Raw genomic sequence first — 20,500 nt, 5'->3', positions numbered from 1 at the left:
GGAAACGGGTCTAGCCGCATTAGGACCGTATGGGTGAGTATATCTGTGTTTTGATTACCGAACGGAGCATGGTCGCCGGAGCTCAGCAGTGGCACTCAAGCAGCTCTGTGGCCGTTATACGCCGATGTGGTGTTCATTTACTGGGCACACAATTACTGAGTCAATATGAAGCAAAATCCATCATGCAAAACGGCTGCTCACCACGGTGCTGTCGTCATAGAAGTAGTTCCGGACCTGCACCAGCAGCTCCCACCAGTGGTTGTCGACTTCATCTGACAGCTTACGCATGTACTCGGGAGCTTGGGGTCCGGAAGTGATGAGAGGAATCAGGTACAGGCACATCAGCATGAAGAATAGGGGCACCGCCGTCCTGCGTTAAAGAACCCGAAGCCCATGTTGACCGGGAACGAATGTACGCCAAGAGGTAGTGAAAAAAAATAGTTTAAGTCCTAGCCAGTATTTTTACCGAGCCATGTTTCATCATTTCTGTTAAACACTATAACCACGCCAATGCTACGTTCATTTTTTTTTAATATTCGCCGAGCGTGCAGTTAAGGCACCTCGTTTTAGATCTTTGCTTCTTTTGAAATGCGCGGAGTAAAAAGAAAGCGTCATTTTTATTTTCATAAGAGTTGGCGATAAATCGCGTTTAGTCTGAAACTATTCAGTAGTTGCAGGTGTTTTTCGCCCTTTTGTCCAATGAGCACGCGTCGTTTTCCGGGCCATGAATATGGTATTCGAATTATTTGCTAAACCAAGCTAGGAATAATGCGTTTCACATCGAAAATGTTTACTGAGTTGCGTAGTAATTACTATTATTTTTTTCACTACAAAACTTTGCTCGCGTTTAGGACTATCCGCATTCGCAGCAACGCGGCGTCCATGCTAGACATGTCAACATTTCCATGACTCTTCAAAAACTCCACCGCTGCCTTTGAGATGCATGACGGAGTTAACGCTGTCTTCCGAAAATAAAACACCGCTTGTGAACAGGGCTCCATATTTTGCATTTTGAGCTCTGTTGTAGAGAGCGACTAGACTGATTGATGTTTGCAAACCCAAATGGTACGCGTCCTCCGCCCTCGCATAGAAATGTTCGCTTTTGTATTCATCCCGGCAGAACAGTGCAGTAGCGTGAATTTAGCACTCACATCATATTGAAAGGTACGATAAGCGTTGAATCTCAAGGGTTCAAAGAAATTTGCAGTCTCCAGCAACTAATCGCCAGCCGATCTCTTGTGTAGTGTCAGAGGCATAGACTTCGTGGCGTGCCTCTGAATGTTGCATCTGTTAATTTACATTGACAGGAAGGCGACAGGTGGGGTAGAAATTGCATTGAGTCTGCTTTTATTCATCTTGTAAACACTGCGAACATGGGAGAAAAGTAAGGTTCAACCCGTAAGCGAAAGAATTGACGTATAACCAGGTAGAAGGTAAAATCCGCTATTTCCGCAAACTCACCTGATAAGCCTCCGTATCACTGCAAAGAAGAACACGACGATACCGGAACTCTTTTGCTTGGAAACCACGCAGGTCAGAAGAAAAGCGCTGGAAGGGAAAAAATCATCAGTGGCATTGCTGTGCGGTACAAAGGCTCCTAAGGCAGGAAGGAAAAAGGCACAGGATAGCCGCGCTGAAATTAGGTGCACCAGGGTTAGCTTTGGTGATTAAAAACTGAAGTAAGGACTCATACTTGTGCAACAGACGAAACAAGAAAAGCCGAGAAGCAACAAGCAGACAATTGTAAGTTAAGCAGGTAAAACCTGTATTTAAAAAAGACCGGTCCACTGTCAAGCATTATGGCAACTAAATCTTTGTATGTTTTCGATTTCTGGAATATTTTTTGGAATGGTCTGAAAATATATTAACAGGCAAAATGAAAGAAAATTAATTCAACAATTTTTTGTCGAAATAACAAACCTCATCAGCGAATTTCAAACCCATGTTAGACAGCAGTAAGATTAAGTCGTGCTGACTGCAAAATGCCTTGGTGTAATAATCACCGATATCCTTAGCTAGGATACACACACACATAGTATCCGAAGGAAAATGAACCGAATTAACGGTTTCCTGTGCCGCCATCCATATACATTGTCAATGATAGTAAACGTTAAACTGCTAAACACTGCTAAACAGCATCTAATCCAAGCATGCACAAGTTGTTGGTTGCACATAAACGAGGAGTAAGTTTAATTGAAAATATTCCTTTGGCATTTCCTTACGAATGCATGCTTTACGAAGTTCGCCGTTCTGAAGAAAAATGTCTTTTGCATACGGTCAAATTATACTACTGATAAAAAAATACAGTTCTGTCAAATAACGGACTTATACTAATAGGCTGAAATTTTCATCGTTACATATGAGTGTACGAAGAATGATATTACTTGCTCTGGCGTCTACTTCTTTTGCCCAACATCATGCCGCAAACAGTCGTTTCCTTATACTGTAGATCAAAAACGTAACATACTTGCACAAAATAAATTATGTTCGGAAGAAACATCATGAAATCATTTTTTATCCATCGTTAGCATTTTTCAAGGAATTCCGTAATATGGTAAATAAGCAGTAATTATTGTAATATATGTGATTTTCTTCATTGGCTATCCAGTTTCTTTTGCTGATATAGACTGAGCTCTTCACTGAATGTTTATTGTGATACGGTGTTCGACGCAAATATATGCATGGTATATGTGAAGCTATTGCTGTTTTGGTGAACATGGGACGCAATGTACTACTTGAAGCTGTTTTCAACAGCTTTTTTCCCAATTTTCGCTCTTCTCCCTACTGCACTGCAACAGATAAAACAGAAATAAACTTTACTTTTCATTCCAACTGTACTTTCCTCTGCTGCTACAGTGTGAATATTTTCAGTGCTCGTGTAATCGTGTTGTATGAGGAAAAATGTTTCTATAGAAGTGCCTAATTCAGCGATGTTGATTATGGCCACGGTGATATCATTAATTTCTCCAACTGTTTATTTCGTAGGGCTGTTATTTTATGTTAACATTTCTTTTTGGGCTAGTGGGTTCATACAGATGAAATAAGCGCAACTTTATGTGCTCATTAAAAACAAAAAAATACAGGGCAGAGCCCTTCTTGTCTTGGGCGTGTCGTTCACATCTTCGTTTAGATGAACTAGTTTAATCTGTACCTATAACTGTATTGTTGTCAAGTGAGCCACACTTTTTTATTATTTTAAAACTTGCGCGTTTTTTTCCGACCCTCTAACCGCTTTCCATCATATTCGCTTCTCAACAGATGACAATTTTATATGGTTATTTTTGCTCACCTGAGGAAGAAGAAAGTGTCGACGCTGATGAACCCGGCTGATATGACCATGATGTCCCAGCGGGCCCCAAGAGCCACATTATTTGTGAAACGAGCTGGAATGACAATGGCCAAAAAACGCAATCACAACACGGTCACCACGTGCAGTTATGAATTCGATGGGGGCTGTTCACACTGGTGAACATTAGTTATTAGTTATTCATTACTGTCTTGTCTTATATATCTCAGGTGACCTAACTATATTAAAACTCGTGAGGTCACTTGTTCGAGCCCCTCTGCGTGGCACGTTGATATGATACGAAGCCTGACGTCACTGCACGCTGACTAATCAGTGTGATGCGCCGCGTGCTTCCATGGCGCTTTGAAGTGACGGAAGTTAATGCTTTCGATTGGAAGAGTTGGTTCTTTCGTACTAAGGTAGGTGCTTGCACGAACAAGACAGGACACAACGAAGGAAAACGTGCGACATGTGCTGAGCATACATGTCGTATGTGTTCCTTCGTTGTGCCTTGTCATGTTCCGCAAGCACCTACCTCATTAGTGAAGCCATGCACGACGTCGACGAGGCATCAGAAATGGGAAACGTGCCCTTAACAGCTTTCACTATGAAAGTTAATTTGAAGCAGGTTGCGATGGGAGGCAGAAGTGTTTCGTTGTGTTTGACAAAAAAACAGTTTTCACTTACTTCCACAAACGTGGTAATGAGTTTAAAGTTGATGTTCATGACACCAGATTCAGGTGTCGGTGAATTTTATGTCAACAGTTCGGCTCATTTCAAAACGCCATCACACTCGTCACGTAAAGCACTGAACAGTAGCTCCCATGAAAGGGGATGTGTATATATTACACAACGTACAGCCGCGCAGAAAGACAACACTGACTTTTCCGGAGTACGCTGGCTCAGGTCATTTAGAGCGCCACTACTTGTGAAAGATTCCATTGGTATGGCATTAACTCGTGTCTTTTGTAAGCGTTTTCAATGTTGGCTAACAAATGTTGTCGTGCTGAGCTTCAAGATAATGACAGAATAACAGGAAAGTATCGCGAACTGTACCTTAAGCATCATCTCATAAAAGGCACGTTCGACACCTCCGAAGGTAACCGCCTGATAGATAATAACCTCGCAGAGGTTACCATGAGTGCGTAAAATCTGAACGATAAAACAAGGGCTATGAAGGAATGGTGGGGCAGGCACTGCGTGACCGCACTCTGCTTTGTTTCAGAACTCTGTAGCTCTGTACGTGTCCAGATGTAGCCCAATTTTGCGCACGGAAACAGAAGGCGTTCAACATAATGATTAACCGAAGTATTTATCATTGCCTTTCAACTAGACTCACCAGCTGTATCATAAATTAGGATTCCTGTGGTAGCCCTACCAGTCATAGCTTTTGTAAAGTAGTGCCTTTATGCACCGCGTGCGCGAACACCACAAGAATGAAGTTAGAACTTTCATGCCTCCTGAAGTTAAATACTGTTAATACTCTAAAGCTGAAGTATTGCAGTTAATACTGTGAATGAAAAAAAAAATACTTCGGCGCAACGACGACAAGACAAGAAAGAAAAAGACAACACGGAGCAACACGGGGAAGCACGGGAGCACGAAAAATCGGTAGAGACCATAGGGGGGTTGAATTTTCCTCCCCACTATGAACCTTGCGAGTGTGAGCCAGTGCTTATCAGTATTCTGATTCTAGGCAGAAGTCGTGATCAGATGGCATGTGAAATTCTGGGAGCCATCGTGATTAAGAAGGGGAGTGCGTGTACTAGTGATAGCTCTGTAGCTCTTCGAAGAAATGGAATTTGCTATCTGGAAACGCTTTTATGAAGACCTCTACCGCCAATAATTCCGTCTTCCTTATTTGGCATTCGACGCCCAAACCTGGGTGGTGTTGTTGTGGTGACTTTTTTGTTATAGTGCTCAGTTTTTGTTATTATACTTTATTGTTATTTTTCTTTGTTTTTGTTTAGCTTTTACTTTGAAGGTATTGACTCCTCTTGCTTTGAATTCATGACACTGCTTTTGCTACGATTGACTGACACTGCTGTTGCAAAGATTTTTTTCGAACTTTGTTATAAGCTAGTTTTCTAAGTGCAGGGTAGGAGGAGCGTTCTGCGATTTTTATTTAGCCTTGTCATTTGCAGATTACTTATTACTGGCTGGACTGATAGCGATGGAGCGTTGTTGCATGGGGAGTGAGGGTTATAAATATGCCCCTTTTCGTCCAATAAACAGTTGGTAGTGTGCGCATGCGTTGTATTTTTCTTTCTTGTGTTGTCGTTGCTGCACCGCAGTATCGTCAGACATGCACGAACTCGCCCCACAGGCCGTCAGTCTGAAATAATACTGTAAAGCTGAATGTGCACTGATCCACAACCCTGTCGAGTTTAGTAACCGGACTGTGTGTTCGCGCGAGAACTTGCATGCTAGATTTGCGCATTATGACCCAATTTTTTTTTTGTACTGTGAGCACCAGTGTAATTGAATCATGTCATGGCGTCAGCCTGACTTTTCTCGCGACTCGTGTACACAGGACAAACGTTACGTCCCGTGCAAAGCTAACAGCGCAAGAATTCAACGACAAAGCCTTCCGACGAACGCTGGGGGTCGAAATGACAACGCACCAAATTGACAAATATTTTTTTTCTGCCGTAGCAAAATATGATTAACCTCAATAGCGTTTCCAGCCCACGGGTTCGTTCAAGTCTGACGTTCGGCAAGGCTAACGTCGCTCTATTCATTTGCAGAGCTCAATCATAAGCCGAGGCTTCCGCTAATTCTTTATAGGGCAGGAAGACGTGTGTCCCTCTTGCTTGAAGTGCCAGCAAGCGGAAAACGGTACACCTAGCACCATACTTTTCGGTGTTGAATACCATTGAACTATGAAATAAACCATACAGCATATTTTTAACTTTCGCTGATAGGTCTCCTTGGTGTTTTGAGTGTTTTACAAGCGTGGGCCTACAGTTCGACGAGATACATCTTGGCGAAAAAAAAAAAAACATTTGAAAAGTTGTTGAGCTTTTGAGCGTTTTCTACTAGTCAGCTGGCTCACAATACTTCTTGAAGACATGTTCAGGTATAATGCAAGTTGTCGTATTCGTATTAAATACTGAGGTATGGATGCGTACCACATTTGGAGCTTTTTTGTGAAGTCATTGGAATATCTATGTAAGCCTTTTTCTACAAAGCCACCAGTCAAACAGCTCTGAAGTTGAATGATTCAATTCTGAGAAACATTCTGTGTGAAATTTCGCTATTTGTAGGCATGTGAGATATTAACAAAATTGCGGCTAATAACGTGTTAAGACCTAGTCGTGCAGTCAGGCCAGAATGAAACGCGAACAGCGCCTCTGAACAAAACAATATTTTACGTGTGTACTTTCAGCTGCAATACACAGCAAGCTTGGTTCATGTTTCTGGGTAGAGGGTGTACCGAAGTAAACATTCATAAACCAGTTTTCAATGAATACGCCGCTGCACAGTATAAAAGTACAGCATATACTTCTTCGCGTTTCGTTCCAGCCCGACTGTACACCCTTTGTCTAAAATATAGAGTGTGTGGGGTTTTTACTACCGACCAACATCGTCAGCACAACTAAGTCTGCTTGAAGACCCGACGCCTCTCTCATGTCCTTCAAATTGACCCTTGCTGTGCCAGCTGCGGCTACCTTATCTCACTATATTTCCTCACACTTTCCGCCCATCTGCCTTTCAGCTGCCCTCCGCAACCTTTTCCCTTCCCTAGGAATTCAATCCGTTGCCCCAGTGGCAATCAGTTATCTTACCTTCACATTACATGTCCTACTCATGAGCGTTTCTTCTTCATTTCAACTAGGATATGATGAACTTGCGCTTGTTCTAAGTTAATGACAAATTGCGCGAACACACAAGACAGACGCAATCTACATGTGTTAACGCAATTTGTTGTGAATTTAAAATCATGAACCGACTCCCCCACCAAGAAGTTCTTTGCGTTTGTTCTACAACCGATTCTCCTGTCTTCCTGTCTGTTACCGCTAAAACTATTCATTTCCTGTCCACAGCTCGCTTAGGTGTCCTAAACTTAAGTGCGGGCCTTTTCGTTAACAGCTCCACTTTTCCGCTGAAAAGACGAGTACTGGCAAGTACAACTGTTGTACACATTCTTTTTGAGGAATACTGGTAAGCTTTCATTCATGACCTGAGTGAGCCTGCCAAATCCACTCCACCCCATTGGTATTCTCCTAACTATGTCACTATCATTTTCCAGGTCAGCGGTTACTATCTGCCCTATGCAGACGTATGCCGTAACAAGTTTCTTTTTTTTTTTGTGGCCTGTGGTAAATTGTTGTACCCTTCCAAAACTATGAAACATTGCTTTAAATTTTTTTCACATTATATTTAGGGCCAGACCTCTATTTTACCTGCGTTGATCTTCGGGCATGACTTGAAATTCATCCCCGGAGCGGCTTAGCAAGCCAATGCCATCAGAAAATGGCACGTCACTAAGGTATTCTCCATTACATTCATCCACACCTGTTCGCATACCAGTTCTACGAATACCTCCTGTAAACACGCGGTAAATAGTACTGGAGAGATCGTGTCTTCCTGCCTGACACCATTCCAGGAGTCTTATTATTGTCCCTATGGAGGGTTATGGTGGTTGTGCCTCGGATAAAGGTTTTTTCCATCACTATTATTCTTCTCTTCTACACCATGGTTCCGCAATGCCTGCATGACAGCTGTTGTTTGAACTGAGTCAAATGCTTTCTCGTAATTGTTTGAAACGAGTTCGTTGTATCCTGCTTAGTTTGCTACCATTTGATTTATGGCGCGAACATGGTCCATTGTCGATTAGCCTTTGTCTTTAGGTTGACTGAAGTCTGAGGTAGTTTTGATTTTATTAACTATTGCCTTACAAAATACCTTGTAGACAACGGACCGTAAGCAGGTTGGTGTGTAGTTTTTGAGGCCATTGATGTCACCTCTCTTATGAAGGAAGACAATATTGCCGTCCTCTCAAGATTACGGTCCGGTGGACCATACCACAAGTGACCATATAATGAAGCCTTTGTCGAACACTTGGAGGGGTTCTAGAGGGTAGTTCTTTCCACAAAGATCATATTTAGAGAGCTGGGAATGCAAAGCGAGCTGCACTGCGCGACCTACAAGCAGACCTATTAGCCAGCGCATTTGTGATGAGGGCTGCACACAACTGAACCCCACACTAAAACCATTCGCCCAGAAGTTCCGCAACAACAATGTTAATCAGAAGAAATTTTAGTTCCACCTGACTTGAACCACTATGTCACAACACAAAACTTTTTTATTTTATCAAGGAAAAGTTTACTACAGGAAAATTTCGTAGTTGAATTTTTTTTTTCACTCAATACTCTTCGACCATGCGGATTTCTGCCAAACTAAACTAGTTTATTACATGCATGATTAGAAGAACGGGAGCATGACGAACGCCCCAAAAAAACAATAATATTCTTTTCATTCCTATATGAACATGAGGTAACCCTCAAAAGAAGATTGCTTGAGGCCTTAGGGATTGAATTATACGTTATCAGTTTCTGTAGGCACTTACCGTGGTAAATCATGAGCAGTTCAAGCAGCAACCTGCTCTAGCTACACTATTTTAGCGGAGTATGGCTAGAACCTGAAGCCGAAGAAGTCATGGAATTTTACTTTTACATCATGAATAGAAAGCCAGATTCGTTGAGCTCTTCGCAAGCAAGCTTAAATTGAAAATTTTGGCGCAGCGGCTGTTACCAAGGCCGAGAACGAGCGAAAGAAGAGTTTTGTAGCGTCCATGAACCGATTTTACGTAAGAAAAGCATTGAGGATCAGAGGCCGGACTCGCAACGCTGTTCTCACGTAAGTTCAGTTGCACGACAAAAGCTCTTAAGAGGAAGTTGTCCATCGATCTCGTCGCCTGCACGAAGCGTCTGCAATGGCCAAAGGAGGGGCGGCAGCTGGGCCTATTTGATGTCCCAACGCACCGGCCGTCAAATAGTGTGGTCATCTCATTCATATAAATGTCCCTTTTAAATGAAATCTGCTCTGAGGATAAGTTTGTAAAGCGACCTCTAAGAAAGGAAGCAAGGAGGCTTGGTTGGGTTAAGTGCGCCGAACGCCCTGCCAGTACTCTCGTCCGTGTAGATCCTTGGTCCAGAACACGATCTGTTGCGCTAGTAAGGGGCACGGCCGGGCGGCCTTTACGCGTTAACCCGTTAACTAGGTCATTCTTTGTTCGCTCATGCGAAATGGTCCCTTGTGATAGTGAAAATCCACCGCACTAATAGCGCACTGCACTTACTCGTTGTAAGCAGCGAATGATGAACCTTGGTGAGCGTATGTTTGTATCGAATGAACGAAAAACAAAGTTGAAGCTGAAACTCGCATCCGTTAGAGGGAACGTTGCTGTAAACGTCTGCGTAGAGGGCTTCTCAGCTCTCGCCTTTGTGGTTATCATGGATAGGCCACGCACAGGTTCCGCTGCAGATAGTATGTCTTAAGTCATGAACACCACGGTGAGGTCGGCTCCTGTTCTTTGATATCTGGGTGCAGTAGTCCACTAAGATCCACAGAATACCCTAAAGCATTTTTTTCTTATTAGAGTTAACAGCGTGCGATTATTAGAAATTTGAGAACAGCAAATCAAATATTCTCCTATTTGGTTTGCTAACGAATCAGATTGTGTAAGTTTAAAATTATTGGAAACAAATCAAATCTGATCTTAAGTTGTCTAATAGTTTTCAAATAATTGGCACGAAATTCAAACAAGGGTCGCCATAGTTTTTGTTCTTGACTAAAGTGGCTATTTTAGCTTGTTTAACCATTCTTTAACCATGTCCTTCACGACTGTTTCAAGAACACGGTTCGCTTCGACGCAGCACAGGGCGCTGCCGCGATGAATCTGTGCGGCAAGGAGGGTTAAGCTCGGTGACGCGATCCATTCGTGTGGTGGCGTTCGTAATGCTCATACATGATCTTGAAGACTGGCGATGCGGCTGCTCTGATAGAGTTTTAGCATACTGTGCCTTGATGCCCGACCTCCAAAGAGATGGGTGAAGCGTAGCTCTACCCTCCCCCCTCCGAACCTACTAAGATGCAACGCCAATTTATTTGTTGTAGTCTTTAGTAGTAGGAACATTTATTTTGCTATGTGTATGTCATGACGATCAAAGAGTTATTATTCTGGATTGTGTTGCATACGGGCTAGTGGGTATCAATGCTTCGTCCTTTGACAGCAATTGCTATAACTGTAGCGCGGCGCTCCCGCTAGCTCTTCGCAGTTTCGCATGCTTATTCGTGTTGTACGAATAATCGCTACTTCTGTTAATATTCGTAAAAATATACAATTCAAACTGGAGTCTGTTTTGGCAAAACACTATTCGCCCACCCCTATTCATAATCCAACATGAAGTAGCTGGGCTGAAGTCTAAACTGCTGCTCCTTGAAAGTTAACACAACAGACAAATGAGATATGAATGCAATCGGCTGGCTACTAAAATACACCCAAGTTAAGTCGGAATTATTTCTTTGTGTCAGAAATGTGTAAGTGCGAGTTAAACTCAAATGTAGAGTTCTGCGGCTTTTTTTTCATCTTTAAATTGCAACATGGCTAGTTAAACTATGCGTTTCAAAAAATACGAATTCATTCAGCTTTGCAAGAAAAAAAAAAGGCGTTTCTAGGGTCTCCAAAGCAGGCGTTGTCTCTGTTCAACTGCCCGGTAAAAACCTAATTAAAAATGCGACGTCAAAGACCCAAAAAAGGAAAGCGCTTCCAAGGAAAAACCAACGCAACGTACGCGCAAGTCCACACCCCCCCAAAAAATTGTCCATAATTGGAGTGCACAAGCACACATGTCTGCTTGAGTTTCGCAAGGGTCTATAAGGTGCCACTTAGGACGGCTAAGGGAAGGGTCGTGTGGGCCCGCTGCGGGTGCTCAACTATCTGGCACGTTTTCAAGTTGCAAGTTTTCCTCTTCGTAATAATACAGGAGCTCTAAGCAATGGTGGGAGGGCGAATGGACACTTCGGCAAGAACCGCAGCATTCTTAATAACCTTCTATCGGTTGCGAAACGGAGATGGTACACATTCAGAACGGATTTCATCACGGTTTAATTGCGCCATCGCATGCTATTTAATTGTTCAAAAATAGCTTTGTTGTGTGTTTACCTCTACGCCATACTAGAAAGAAGTCACTAATTACAGTGTGCTTTTGACATCATTCGCTCATCACGTTGCTTTGTGCTTCCTGCATTATTAAAATCGGAACACTTATCTTTAACTAAAGAGTACTTACAACCTGCCAGTTGGCCCAGATTTTCAAGAATCTTAGAACAGGTATAGCGTCAAAAGCAGAACTTCCTTCAGAAATGCAGCAGACTACGCATAAAATGCGCTGCAAATGTTACCTGCTGAGCTGCACGCATGATTATGTTTCGAAAGTGTAACCTTGAAGGCAATGCGTGATGACGCAGTATGAGCCATTTTTTGGAGCTTGCTCGATATTTCAGAGGGTTCGGACGTGTGTAGTGGACATATCATGCAGCTGCTCTCATAATTGAAATTCTACTGAAGGTTTGCGGCAGCTGGTACTTCCAGGTACCATATTTTCCGGTCTCTATAGCCCGCACACAGTATACAGTTCGCAGGGTAAATTTCGGATTGGAGTACAAAGTGTTTGCTTTGATAGTCAGCTGAGATGAATTTTGGCTTAAAATAAGTTTTTAAATTGTCATGAAGGAGTATTTAATAGGTAAGCACATTTTTTTCTGTGAAGCAGTAAAGCTGTTCAGGTGGGAATTGTTTAGAGCAGGATGAATGGGGCCTTTCGAGTAGAATTTTCTCTGGTGGGCAAAATCGGATGTCATCAAGCAGTTAGTTCAGACTTATCGCTTGACAAGCCGGCCCCTTGGGAGACGCATTGAGGCGCTAGGGAGGGCGACCTGATGTCATCTCTCGTTTTTTCTAACAATGATCGACTTTATAGTGCTCCCTAGGGTCACGTGATTGTGGGTAGAGGGCGAGGTACATCAGTATAACCGTGTCCGCTGATACCGGCCATAATGCGGTGACGAATGAATGGAGCGCTTTCTCGTGAGCACGCCCTTAAACGCACGAACCGTACAGCGCTTCCAGCATTCGTTTTATTTAGTGTGTGTTTCTCCTCATTCTGTATGATATCTCTGTTAGTTTTTTTTACGGCTGACAGCTTGAATATTGGCTTCGACAATAGTTATTGCAATCGGAGGAGTACCCGTATTGTTCTCAGAAAGTGGGAAAATGGAAGAAATGGAGCCGAGGATAGTTTATACGACCACCTAAAAGAGATACTTTAAACGGGGTCAATTAAGAAAGGATTAAAAATAGTACTCCACGCTAAAGCTTGAATGCCCGTTGTTCACTGAGGTAATTAACACTTCCCGCGGCCGCCTAGTTTCCTCTGTTACAGCGTGCAGACAGCCCGTACGTCCAACCTCGCGCTAACTTTGTCGTTATCAGGCGGGGCATGCGGTCGCAAGAAGACGTCCTGAATCGCCTTGGAACTCCTCTCAAGCAAACATTCTGAAATGACTCAACGGCCTAACGCCTTGAGTGCCGGTGCAATCGCGGCTACCGCCGTTATGATTACGCCTGCAGCGATGATGCGACACATCAGTCACCTTCTTCGTCATGTTCAGAACGCTGCACGTATGCGGAAGGCCAGAGCCGCAATCGTTGGCAGGTCTGACTGAAGACGAACTGGAGAATAACGCACTCGGAACGCTCAACTACGTTTCTGCGAATTTGTCAGACCATAAAGCAGTCCATGTAGCCCTCCAATAGTATAAACACAATGGTCTATACTCATGCATACTCATGCATCGTACCATTCAGGCAAGTGGCTGTAATCTTTAATTACAGTACTACCTACCCGAGAGCCAAACAAAGGGCGGTGTATTCAGTGCCGGCTGCTTTAGACTTTTCACTAAATTACCTTTCGAATTTAGCAACCTTCGTACATGCAACCTAACCCTGCAACCTAACCAAACATAACTTCGCATGCGCCTTCTTTCAGCACAGTAGGACGTTACGTTATACCTCTTTAGATTGGCCTTTTCTGCGTCTTCGCTCTTTTCATGGCGTGATGCCGCGTTCGTGCACTCCCATTTATTCGCATTTAATTCTTTGTAGTAATCGGATTATTTCAGCGTAAATAAAAAAGCGTTCTCGACGAAGTGCACACCAAGTATGCTTATGTTGATTAACGAAGCACGAGGAGGCTGTGATTGAAAGAGGGCATTGTTTCCCCCACGTGTACTGACAGAGTACTCACAAAATATCTCTGAAGGCGTTCCGTAGCAGTGGCCGAGAACGATCCAGACGATGCTGAGGAAACGAAGTCCATGCAGGAACTGGAACCTGTGCGCATCCGAGCTCTTGTCCTTTGAGATGCTCAGCATTGAGCGCGTGTTCGCCAACAGCGAGAAGCATAGCGCCAGTCGGACCAGGACACCTGTTGTGGGAGGGCAGTGAATCCAGTGGTAACTATCAGTACTAAAACCTAAGCAGCACGTATTGCTAGGCTAGTTGGCACGGTATACTTCAGTTAAACGTGAGGCGGTGAAATGCAACAACGGTATCTCACAGGTATTTCAGAAAAGCTCGCCACTAATTTTAACAAATAGGCTTTTTGAGGTATCAAGATGGCTCTGCGGTCGCATAATGCCAGCGTCGGGGCACATCACAAAAGAGGTGAATAAAGTTAGCTAGTCAGTCTGTTAACTAATTTTTGATAATTAACTTTTTCACTATCACAGCTAGGCAATCGGTTGGAATTAAATATCTGTCGACGGGCGTTACTAACAGCCATACAAGATTAAAATTTCGAAACTGTGATTAACCTCTGCGCTGTGACCCAACATATTTTGGATACATCGTGCCAAAATAGATGAGCTTTTGAAAAGCATGCAGGCAAAACAACCCCTCCAGTGCACGTAACTGGTTGAAATAGGCAAATTTTGTCGAGCCACATCGCACCGAGGGTAATCGTGTTTTCAAAATTGCGAAACATTATATTGCTAGTACTAACGACCGGCTGCAAATCTCTAACTGCGACCAGGTGTATAACTGTAGCAGTTAAAAGTCAATTATCAGAAATTAGTTAAGCGGCCAACTAGTTAACATTATTGACATGCTTGCAGATGTCCGCTAATGTAAGTGCTATTGTACGACAAAAGCCACCTTCATACCTCAAAAACCTATTTTTAAAATTGGCAGCGGTCTTGTCTGAAACACTTAACATACCAAGTACCTTATCGCTTGCGTTTTATTGCGCGTGCCTGCGCGCGCGCGCGTGTGTCTGTGTGTGTGCGTGGGAGTGAGTGCGTGTGCGTGAGTGCGTGAGTGCGTGTGTGCGTGTGCGCGTGCGTGTGCGCGTGCGTGTGCGCGTGCGTGTGCGCGTGCGTGTGCGTGCGCGTGCGTGCGTAGTGTTCCATCGTACATTGTTCGACAGAAGACTGCATTGCAGTAGTTGCTGGTTATCGCTACAGCATTGATGCCACCGCTGTATAACTACACTTTGCAAACCTGTACGCGACTGTGGGTTTCATCCCATGATAATGCAGTTCGATTTCAAATAGGAGATCCTCAGCTTAGTTAGGCTACGAATAATGACGTGTAGTTGCGCGCTGCTAACGGCTGCTCTCGAACTCTTTGGTATTAATACGACAATGTTCGCCACTAATTCGGAAGAGTGGTGTATAACGTGTTTTTTACTCCTGTACCTGACCACTGCTCTTTTTTTTCATTGCGTTCTTAACGTTGCAGTCAATTCCTTAGAGTCTTTTACGGTGTACAACTGCGTACTGATAAAGCATCATGCAGCAGTTCTGAGAACGCGATTAGGCAACCATCCGGCAACACCCGTGCATGTGCACCACGCATGTGCAACACGCAGCTTTGCGATGCTCTCGCACTTTACTACTCGCACTCGTACTAACTACTCCTACTACTCGCTCGCACTAAGTACTTTACCTTTGCCCGTTCCCGTACTTCCTGGACATTATTCGGAGCGTAGCGTCACACCTATAAATTCTAGACAAGCCCATTTGCTCAAAAAGAAGTTGTTCATGAACACAGTGTTTTCAGATATCGTAAGACTGCACCATGACAATCAATGTGTCCGAAGATCTTCCATCGCGACTCTTGTAGTTTTCTGCTATTTACTGTTTTAAACGCACCTCATTGGCTTTCTATGGTAGTCTTAACTGTTTGGCGCGAGCGCTGGAAAAACTTTAAGAACAAGATTTTGCTACGCATCGGAAGTTTAAACCATTCCGATCAATACATAAATAACAGTATCACACAATATTACACAGCTGCCTTACAGTTAAAAGCGATGTCCAAGAAAGCTGGACTTGGTCCTGTTCATTAGGCTCACGGATAAAAATGTTGATGTTTTGATACTCTTGAGTACATAGCTCACGTGGTGGAACAAAAAAGTCCTTAAATTAATTCTTTTGTTGTTTATTGCATGTTAGCATTTAAACTTCATGCTTTGTATTCGCTGCTAACTCCTAAAGTCACTTCCGTTCTGCGTAGACGCTTTCATTGCGTCAAGTTCTGGGTACGCGCCATGAAACGTTTAGCATTGCACACAATTTGTGCAGGACCAGAATGTCCCTATGGGTAACGTCAGAGAATTAAACTGGCTAAATGAGTAGAATTAGCGAGCTAGATATGAAGAGAAGCTTTGCTATTACCCCAAAGAATACCCGAATGCGTGTTCCTAGAGAAATTCGTTGATATGCAGTTGAAATAAGCGTGGAGAACGTGCGGCTCCATGTACTTACTCTGTCGACACTTGGGAGCTTTCTTCTCTGTATAAATATCTAATCCGGTCCCAAGGATGACCAGGAAAGCAAGTGTAGCAAGGAAAGCGCTGCGGGTAAAAAGAAAGAAAAGGATAAAGCATGAGGTTGTAACACTCCCTGGAGGTTTACTGAGCAAAAGAAGCAGGAAGGTAGATGCGATATTCACAGAAAATCTCTTATGCAACTGCCGCCTGCAAATGAGCGGTTCTCTTTTGGCGGGCGGTTATGATAATGAACACTGATTAGCTACTAAACCACGAAGCATTCTTACGCACGGCAAGTTTTAGTAATCATTATTTCATCATTTTTTTCAGTGGCTTAGACAGGTAGACCAATATACAGGATGTTTCTCCTCAATCTTCACACAATTAAAAAAAACCTTTTCGAGTTAGGACAGCGCTCATTTAGGCTCAGCATTGTTAGCGGTGTAGTACATGAGAATAAGCTGGAACGTTCTAATTAGCCGGTTGGTTAACTAATATTGAATAGTTATCTTTTTAACTTTTACTGTTAAGCTCGAGAGGCTTGTAGCACACCATAAGCAAAATCATGCATATCAGCTTTTAGATTTTCGAAAACGCGGTTATCCTTGGCCCTGTGGCCCAACCAATTTCAGCTATTTTGACAAGTCACGTGCACTGGGGAGGTTCCTTTGCCTGCAAGCTTCTCGAAAGCGCATGCATTTTGGTGCGAGGAAGGTATAATTTGTTTGGCCACAGCTCCGAGGGCAACCGCATGTTCGAAGTTCCCAATACTGACATGGATATTACTTCCGGTGGGCTACGTGCCTCAATAATTAAGTAGCCTCACAGCAATCGTTAAATAGCTAACTATACAGTTTTAATTAGGCCCACGTCTTAGCTATATTGTGATGTACTGCACCGCCCATAGTAGTATGCCGAAAAAAGCGCTCTTCTTACTCAAAACGTATTTTTAAAAATCGCGCAAAGTCTTAGATGATACTCCTTTTATATCATCCTCGAATGCATATTATTTCTCACAAAAACTGTTCCTATGGTTCGGCAACGTCTACAACTTAGAAAACATGATTCAAGAAAACTACTGGTGCAAGTATGCGTCCAAACGTCCGCAACCAGTTTTAATGTCCTATTAGGTTGTTCTTTCGAAGTTACTGGCTACGGAACTCACATGATAACGATCTGTCCCGTGGTCGGGCGAGGAAACTCGTTTGTGATGCAGTTTGTAACCTTCAGGTCCACAACTGGCGGAAATACTGTGGGAGGTGAAAAGATGATCAACATTCAGTGGTATATCATCGCATTTTCGCAGGGCGTCTGGAATTGCACGCAGAAATTGTTAATCACGGCATGAAATTTCAGTCAATGCTTTCGTAGGTATTCAAATTTTGATTCAAAATTTCAAAAACACTCCGCATCTAGGAAAAAAAATTAGTTCAGTATTCCGGCTTCAGCACTGGTAATAAGCACTTCATTTAGGAACAACGAAGGAAAATTTCTGGGCACGAGAGGAGAGCATTGCCGCAAACAAGTTGCGTATAAGTTAAAGTTCAATTACATCAGGATCAGAAAGTAAAACTGGAACATTCAGAAAATCTCTACTGAATAAACACAAGACTTATCTGAAAAACACCTTTTCAGCACTTATCTTTGTAAAAAAAGCTTGTCAGCGTTGTGGCTGAAATTGATCAGCGAGTCTGTGATGTATCATGGCACATCTTTACGTGCTGCGAAATTGTACAGAACATTGCCTTGTGTTTTATTTTAGGACGCCTTGATTTGTCTGAAGGTACGGACACACTGGCGGCAAAACGCGCGCGGCACGCCGCCGGCGGCAAGCCGCTTGCCACGAAACCTGCCGCGGAGGCGGGTTGATCTGCCGCGCAGCGAATGGGTCGAGGAGCCATTTTCGGCGGCTTGCCGCGTGCCGCGGAGCGGGGAGACCCATGGAGGAAGGAAAGTTTTCCTTCCTCCATGGGGGAGACCAATGAGGGGCTCCCGGCTTTGTCACGTGGGGAGCGTCTGTGTCGCCACCTCTTGGCTCCTACTGAAGTTACATGCCAGCGGCGGCGGCGACATAGAGAAAGATATTGGTAAAGAGCGGACACTCGGCGAAATCTGGCCCCAGGAAATGACGCGCAATCCTCCTCCTCCACTAGATAATCTTCCAACTCCAGGATGGCGCCACCAGTCTCTAAACGCGCGCGCGCGCGCGGGCGGGTAGCCGGCGCGGCGGCTCAGACCCATCCGAGTGGCAGACAACGGAGCATCGTGGGGCCTGTGTTGTGCGCGTGAAAGCGTGCGGCGTATTTGTTCGTGCGGGCAGACCGCAATTTTTTTCGTCTCTCTTGCCCTTCGACGCAGAACTCCTCCTGTTTATGACGGCGGCAAGGTGAGAAATGTTTATTTGTGGAAGTACGCTGTATTGCATGCAATTTAGGCGGCCGCGCCGGCCGCCGTTGCCTGTCTGCAGTTCGTGAAGCGGCGCGCTCGCTCTGTGGCCAGCCGGCTGTTGTTCACGGCATTCTTGCAGTTTGTGACAACGTCAAGGAAGGAATGTTTTGTTTTTGCAAAAGTACGCTACATTTCAAGCACTTTATGCAAAATTACGCTGCATTTCGAGCACTCTAGCTTAGTACGCCGGCGCAGTTGTGAAGGGCGCGCGCACGCTGTGTCATGCTACGCCGTGGCGGGAGCGGCGGGAGGTGCAGCCTCGCCGGTCCGTGCGTAGAAACAAAAAAAAAAACCTGCCCACGGCCTGTGGCCCGACGCGCTGTGCCTAGCGGTTAGTTTTGTTTGGTTTCGCGCTTTCTCGGGACGTCACGTTTTTGAATGGCCCCGACAATATGTAACTTCTTATGGGTGACATTTGTCGGTGTAAGGTTAAAATGTACTTTTTTGAAAGTGGGCGAACGGCGAAGACGACCGTTCCCGCGCAGCAAGTACGGGACCGTAGTTTTCAAGACTGGTGGAAAAAAAAGATGACGCACGAAAAGCTCAAAAACCTTACTCTTGTAGTACGTATGTATGTATGTAGTACGTGTGAAAGAGTCCGTTATCTGCGCTCGTGGAAACGCACATTTCGCCCGTGCATTGACAACACAGGGATGCGCTTTTGAAAACCGGCAAAAAAAGGCAACGCGTCGGGCTTTCTGAACTCTAAAGAGCTTGAAAACCAGGAACTGTTGCGGCGATAGTTTAATTTTCTATGCTTCTTAAAACATACGTTGCACCCGTGTGTTTCTCAGTGCTCCTAACACATTGTGTACTTCTGGTTCGTAGTCCGTGTTGTGGCCGTCTTTGTACGAAATATTCTCGAACAAACCGCGTACTCTGCTGTCCACCTAGGTTTTAGAAGGTAGACAATAACGTCGGGGAATGTAGAAATGCTTGCAAAAAGCTGATTGGTATCTGCCGTGTAGTACGGTATGTGTATTGTACTTTGCGCAACGACGTTCAGCACGCGAGTTTCGCAAAAACATGTTTACTCCGCTCGTAATTTTGTTCCCTCGCCGCTTTCGCACCTTTTCACTGTTTACAGAGTTACAATATAAGGTGACTGAGAGTGACCATACTTGCGAATTTTTCAGGTGATGCCACCCGTCGGCAACACCTGCTGTGTGCCGTGGTGCCGCAACAGGATCACCTTGAGCAGGAGGCCAGGAACCATCTTCCGCATCCCACGGCTTTGTTTATGTTGCACAAAATAAATGTTCTCATTTCACTCAAAACCTGGTGTCTTTTGTGGAGTGCTAATATTTGGCAAAGGCTGTGATGCAGCTGCGTTCATGGCTGGTCAAAAGCACTCGAAATCTATTTAATTATACGCTGCCAACGGCGCAGCGGGGCGCGGCGTATGCTAACATTCAAACCACGCGCTCCTGAAACCGGAACCGGAAGTCGTCTCAGGCAGCGAGGCGCAGCGCATGCAGCATTTCAAACTACGCGCGTTGAAACCGAAACCGGATGTTATGAGACTCCGCCCGCTTGGTGCGCTGCAGTCAAATGGGCCGCTGGGCCCTGTGGGAGTGTCCGCTCTTTACCAATATCTTTCTCTATGGCGGCGATGCCACGCGCGCTCCTGCAGAATCACGGACCTCGACCGGTTTGGCACGAAGGCAGCTTTGCGCGGCGGCGCTTACCCGCATGCTCTTTGCCGCCGAGTGTGGCCGCCCCTTTCGCGGCTGGGGTGGCGCCGCCAGCGGCATGCCGCACGTTTTGCCGCTAGTCTGTTCGTACCTTTACTTTGCTTCCTGATAAAATATGTTACGCACAAAGAAAGCATCGCATTCGTTGCATGAGAAGAATCAGAAGAGACAGCTGTAATCCATCGACACGAGTGAAAGTATGGCTGCTTTTTATGTTTCCATTCAATTCATGCACA

At 44.5% G+C, this 20,500-nt stretch overlaps 1 protein-coding gene and 1 long non-coding RNA gene across 2 annotated transcripts in view; one reads left to right on the top strand and one right to left on the bottom strand.

Moving 5' to 3' along the window:
- Window positions 1-20,500, bottom strand: part of LOC149354396 (nose resistant to fluoxetine protein 6-like) — a 51,953-nt gene that overhangs the window by 13,038 nt on the left and 18,415 nt on the right. Inside the window, exons 4-9 of the mRNA XM_089583311.1 lie at window positions 17,288-17,372; window positions 16,118-16,206; window positions 13,600-13,779; window positions 3,290-3,383; window positions 1,462-1,548; window positions 202-370 (exon numbers count right to left, since the gene is read on the bottom strand). Coding sequence (XP_089439437.1) covers window positions 202-370; window positions 1,462-1,548; window positions 3,290-3,383; window positions 13,600-13,779; window positions 16,118-16,206; window positions 17,288-17,372 — 704 coding nt within the window. The remainder of the gene's footprint in view (window positions 1-201; window positions 371-1,461; window positions 1,549-3,289; window positions 3,384-13,599; window positions 13,780-16,117; window positions 16,207-17,287; window positions 17,373-20,500) is intronic.
- LOC149354397 (uncharacterized) lies at window positions 18,198-19,847 on the top strand. Its single transcript, XR_016291318.1, has 2 exons — window positions 18,198-18,508; window positions 19,707-19,847. It is a non-coding gene; the product is annotated as an uncharacterized LOC149354397 (long non-coding RNA).

Source organism: Amblyomma mixtum, chromosome 3, assembly GCF_055824585.1.
Source record: "Amblyomma mixtum isolate Tamu chromosome 3, ASM5582458v1, whole genome shotgun sequence".
Classification (NCBI taxonomy): domain Eukaryota; kingdom Metazoa; phylum Arthropoda; class Arachnida; order Ixodida; family Ixodidae; genus Amblyomma; species Amblyomma mixtum.
The sequence above is the reverse complement of the archived record's forward strand: the minus strand, read 5'-3'. Positions and strand labels throughout refer to the sequence as shown.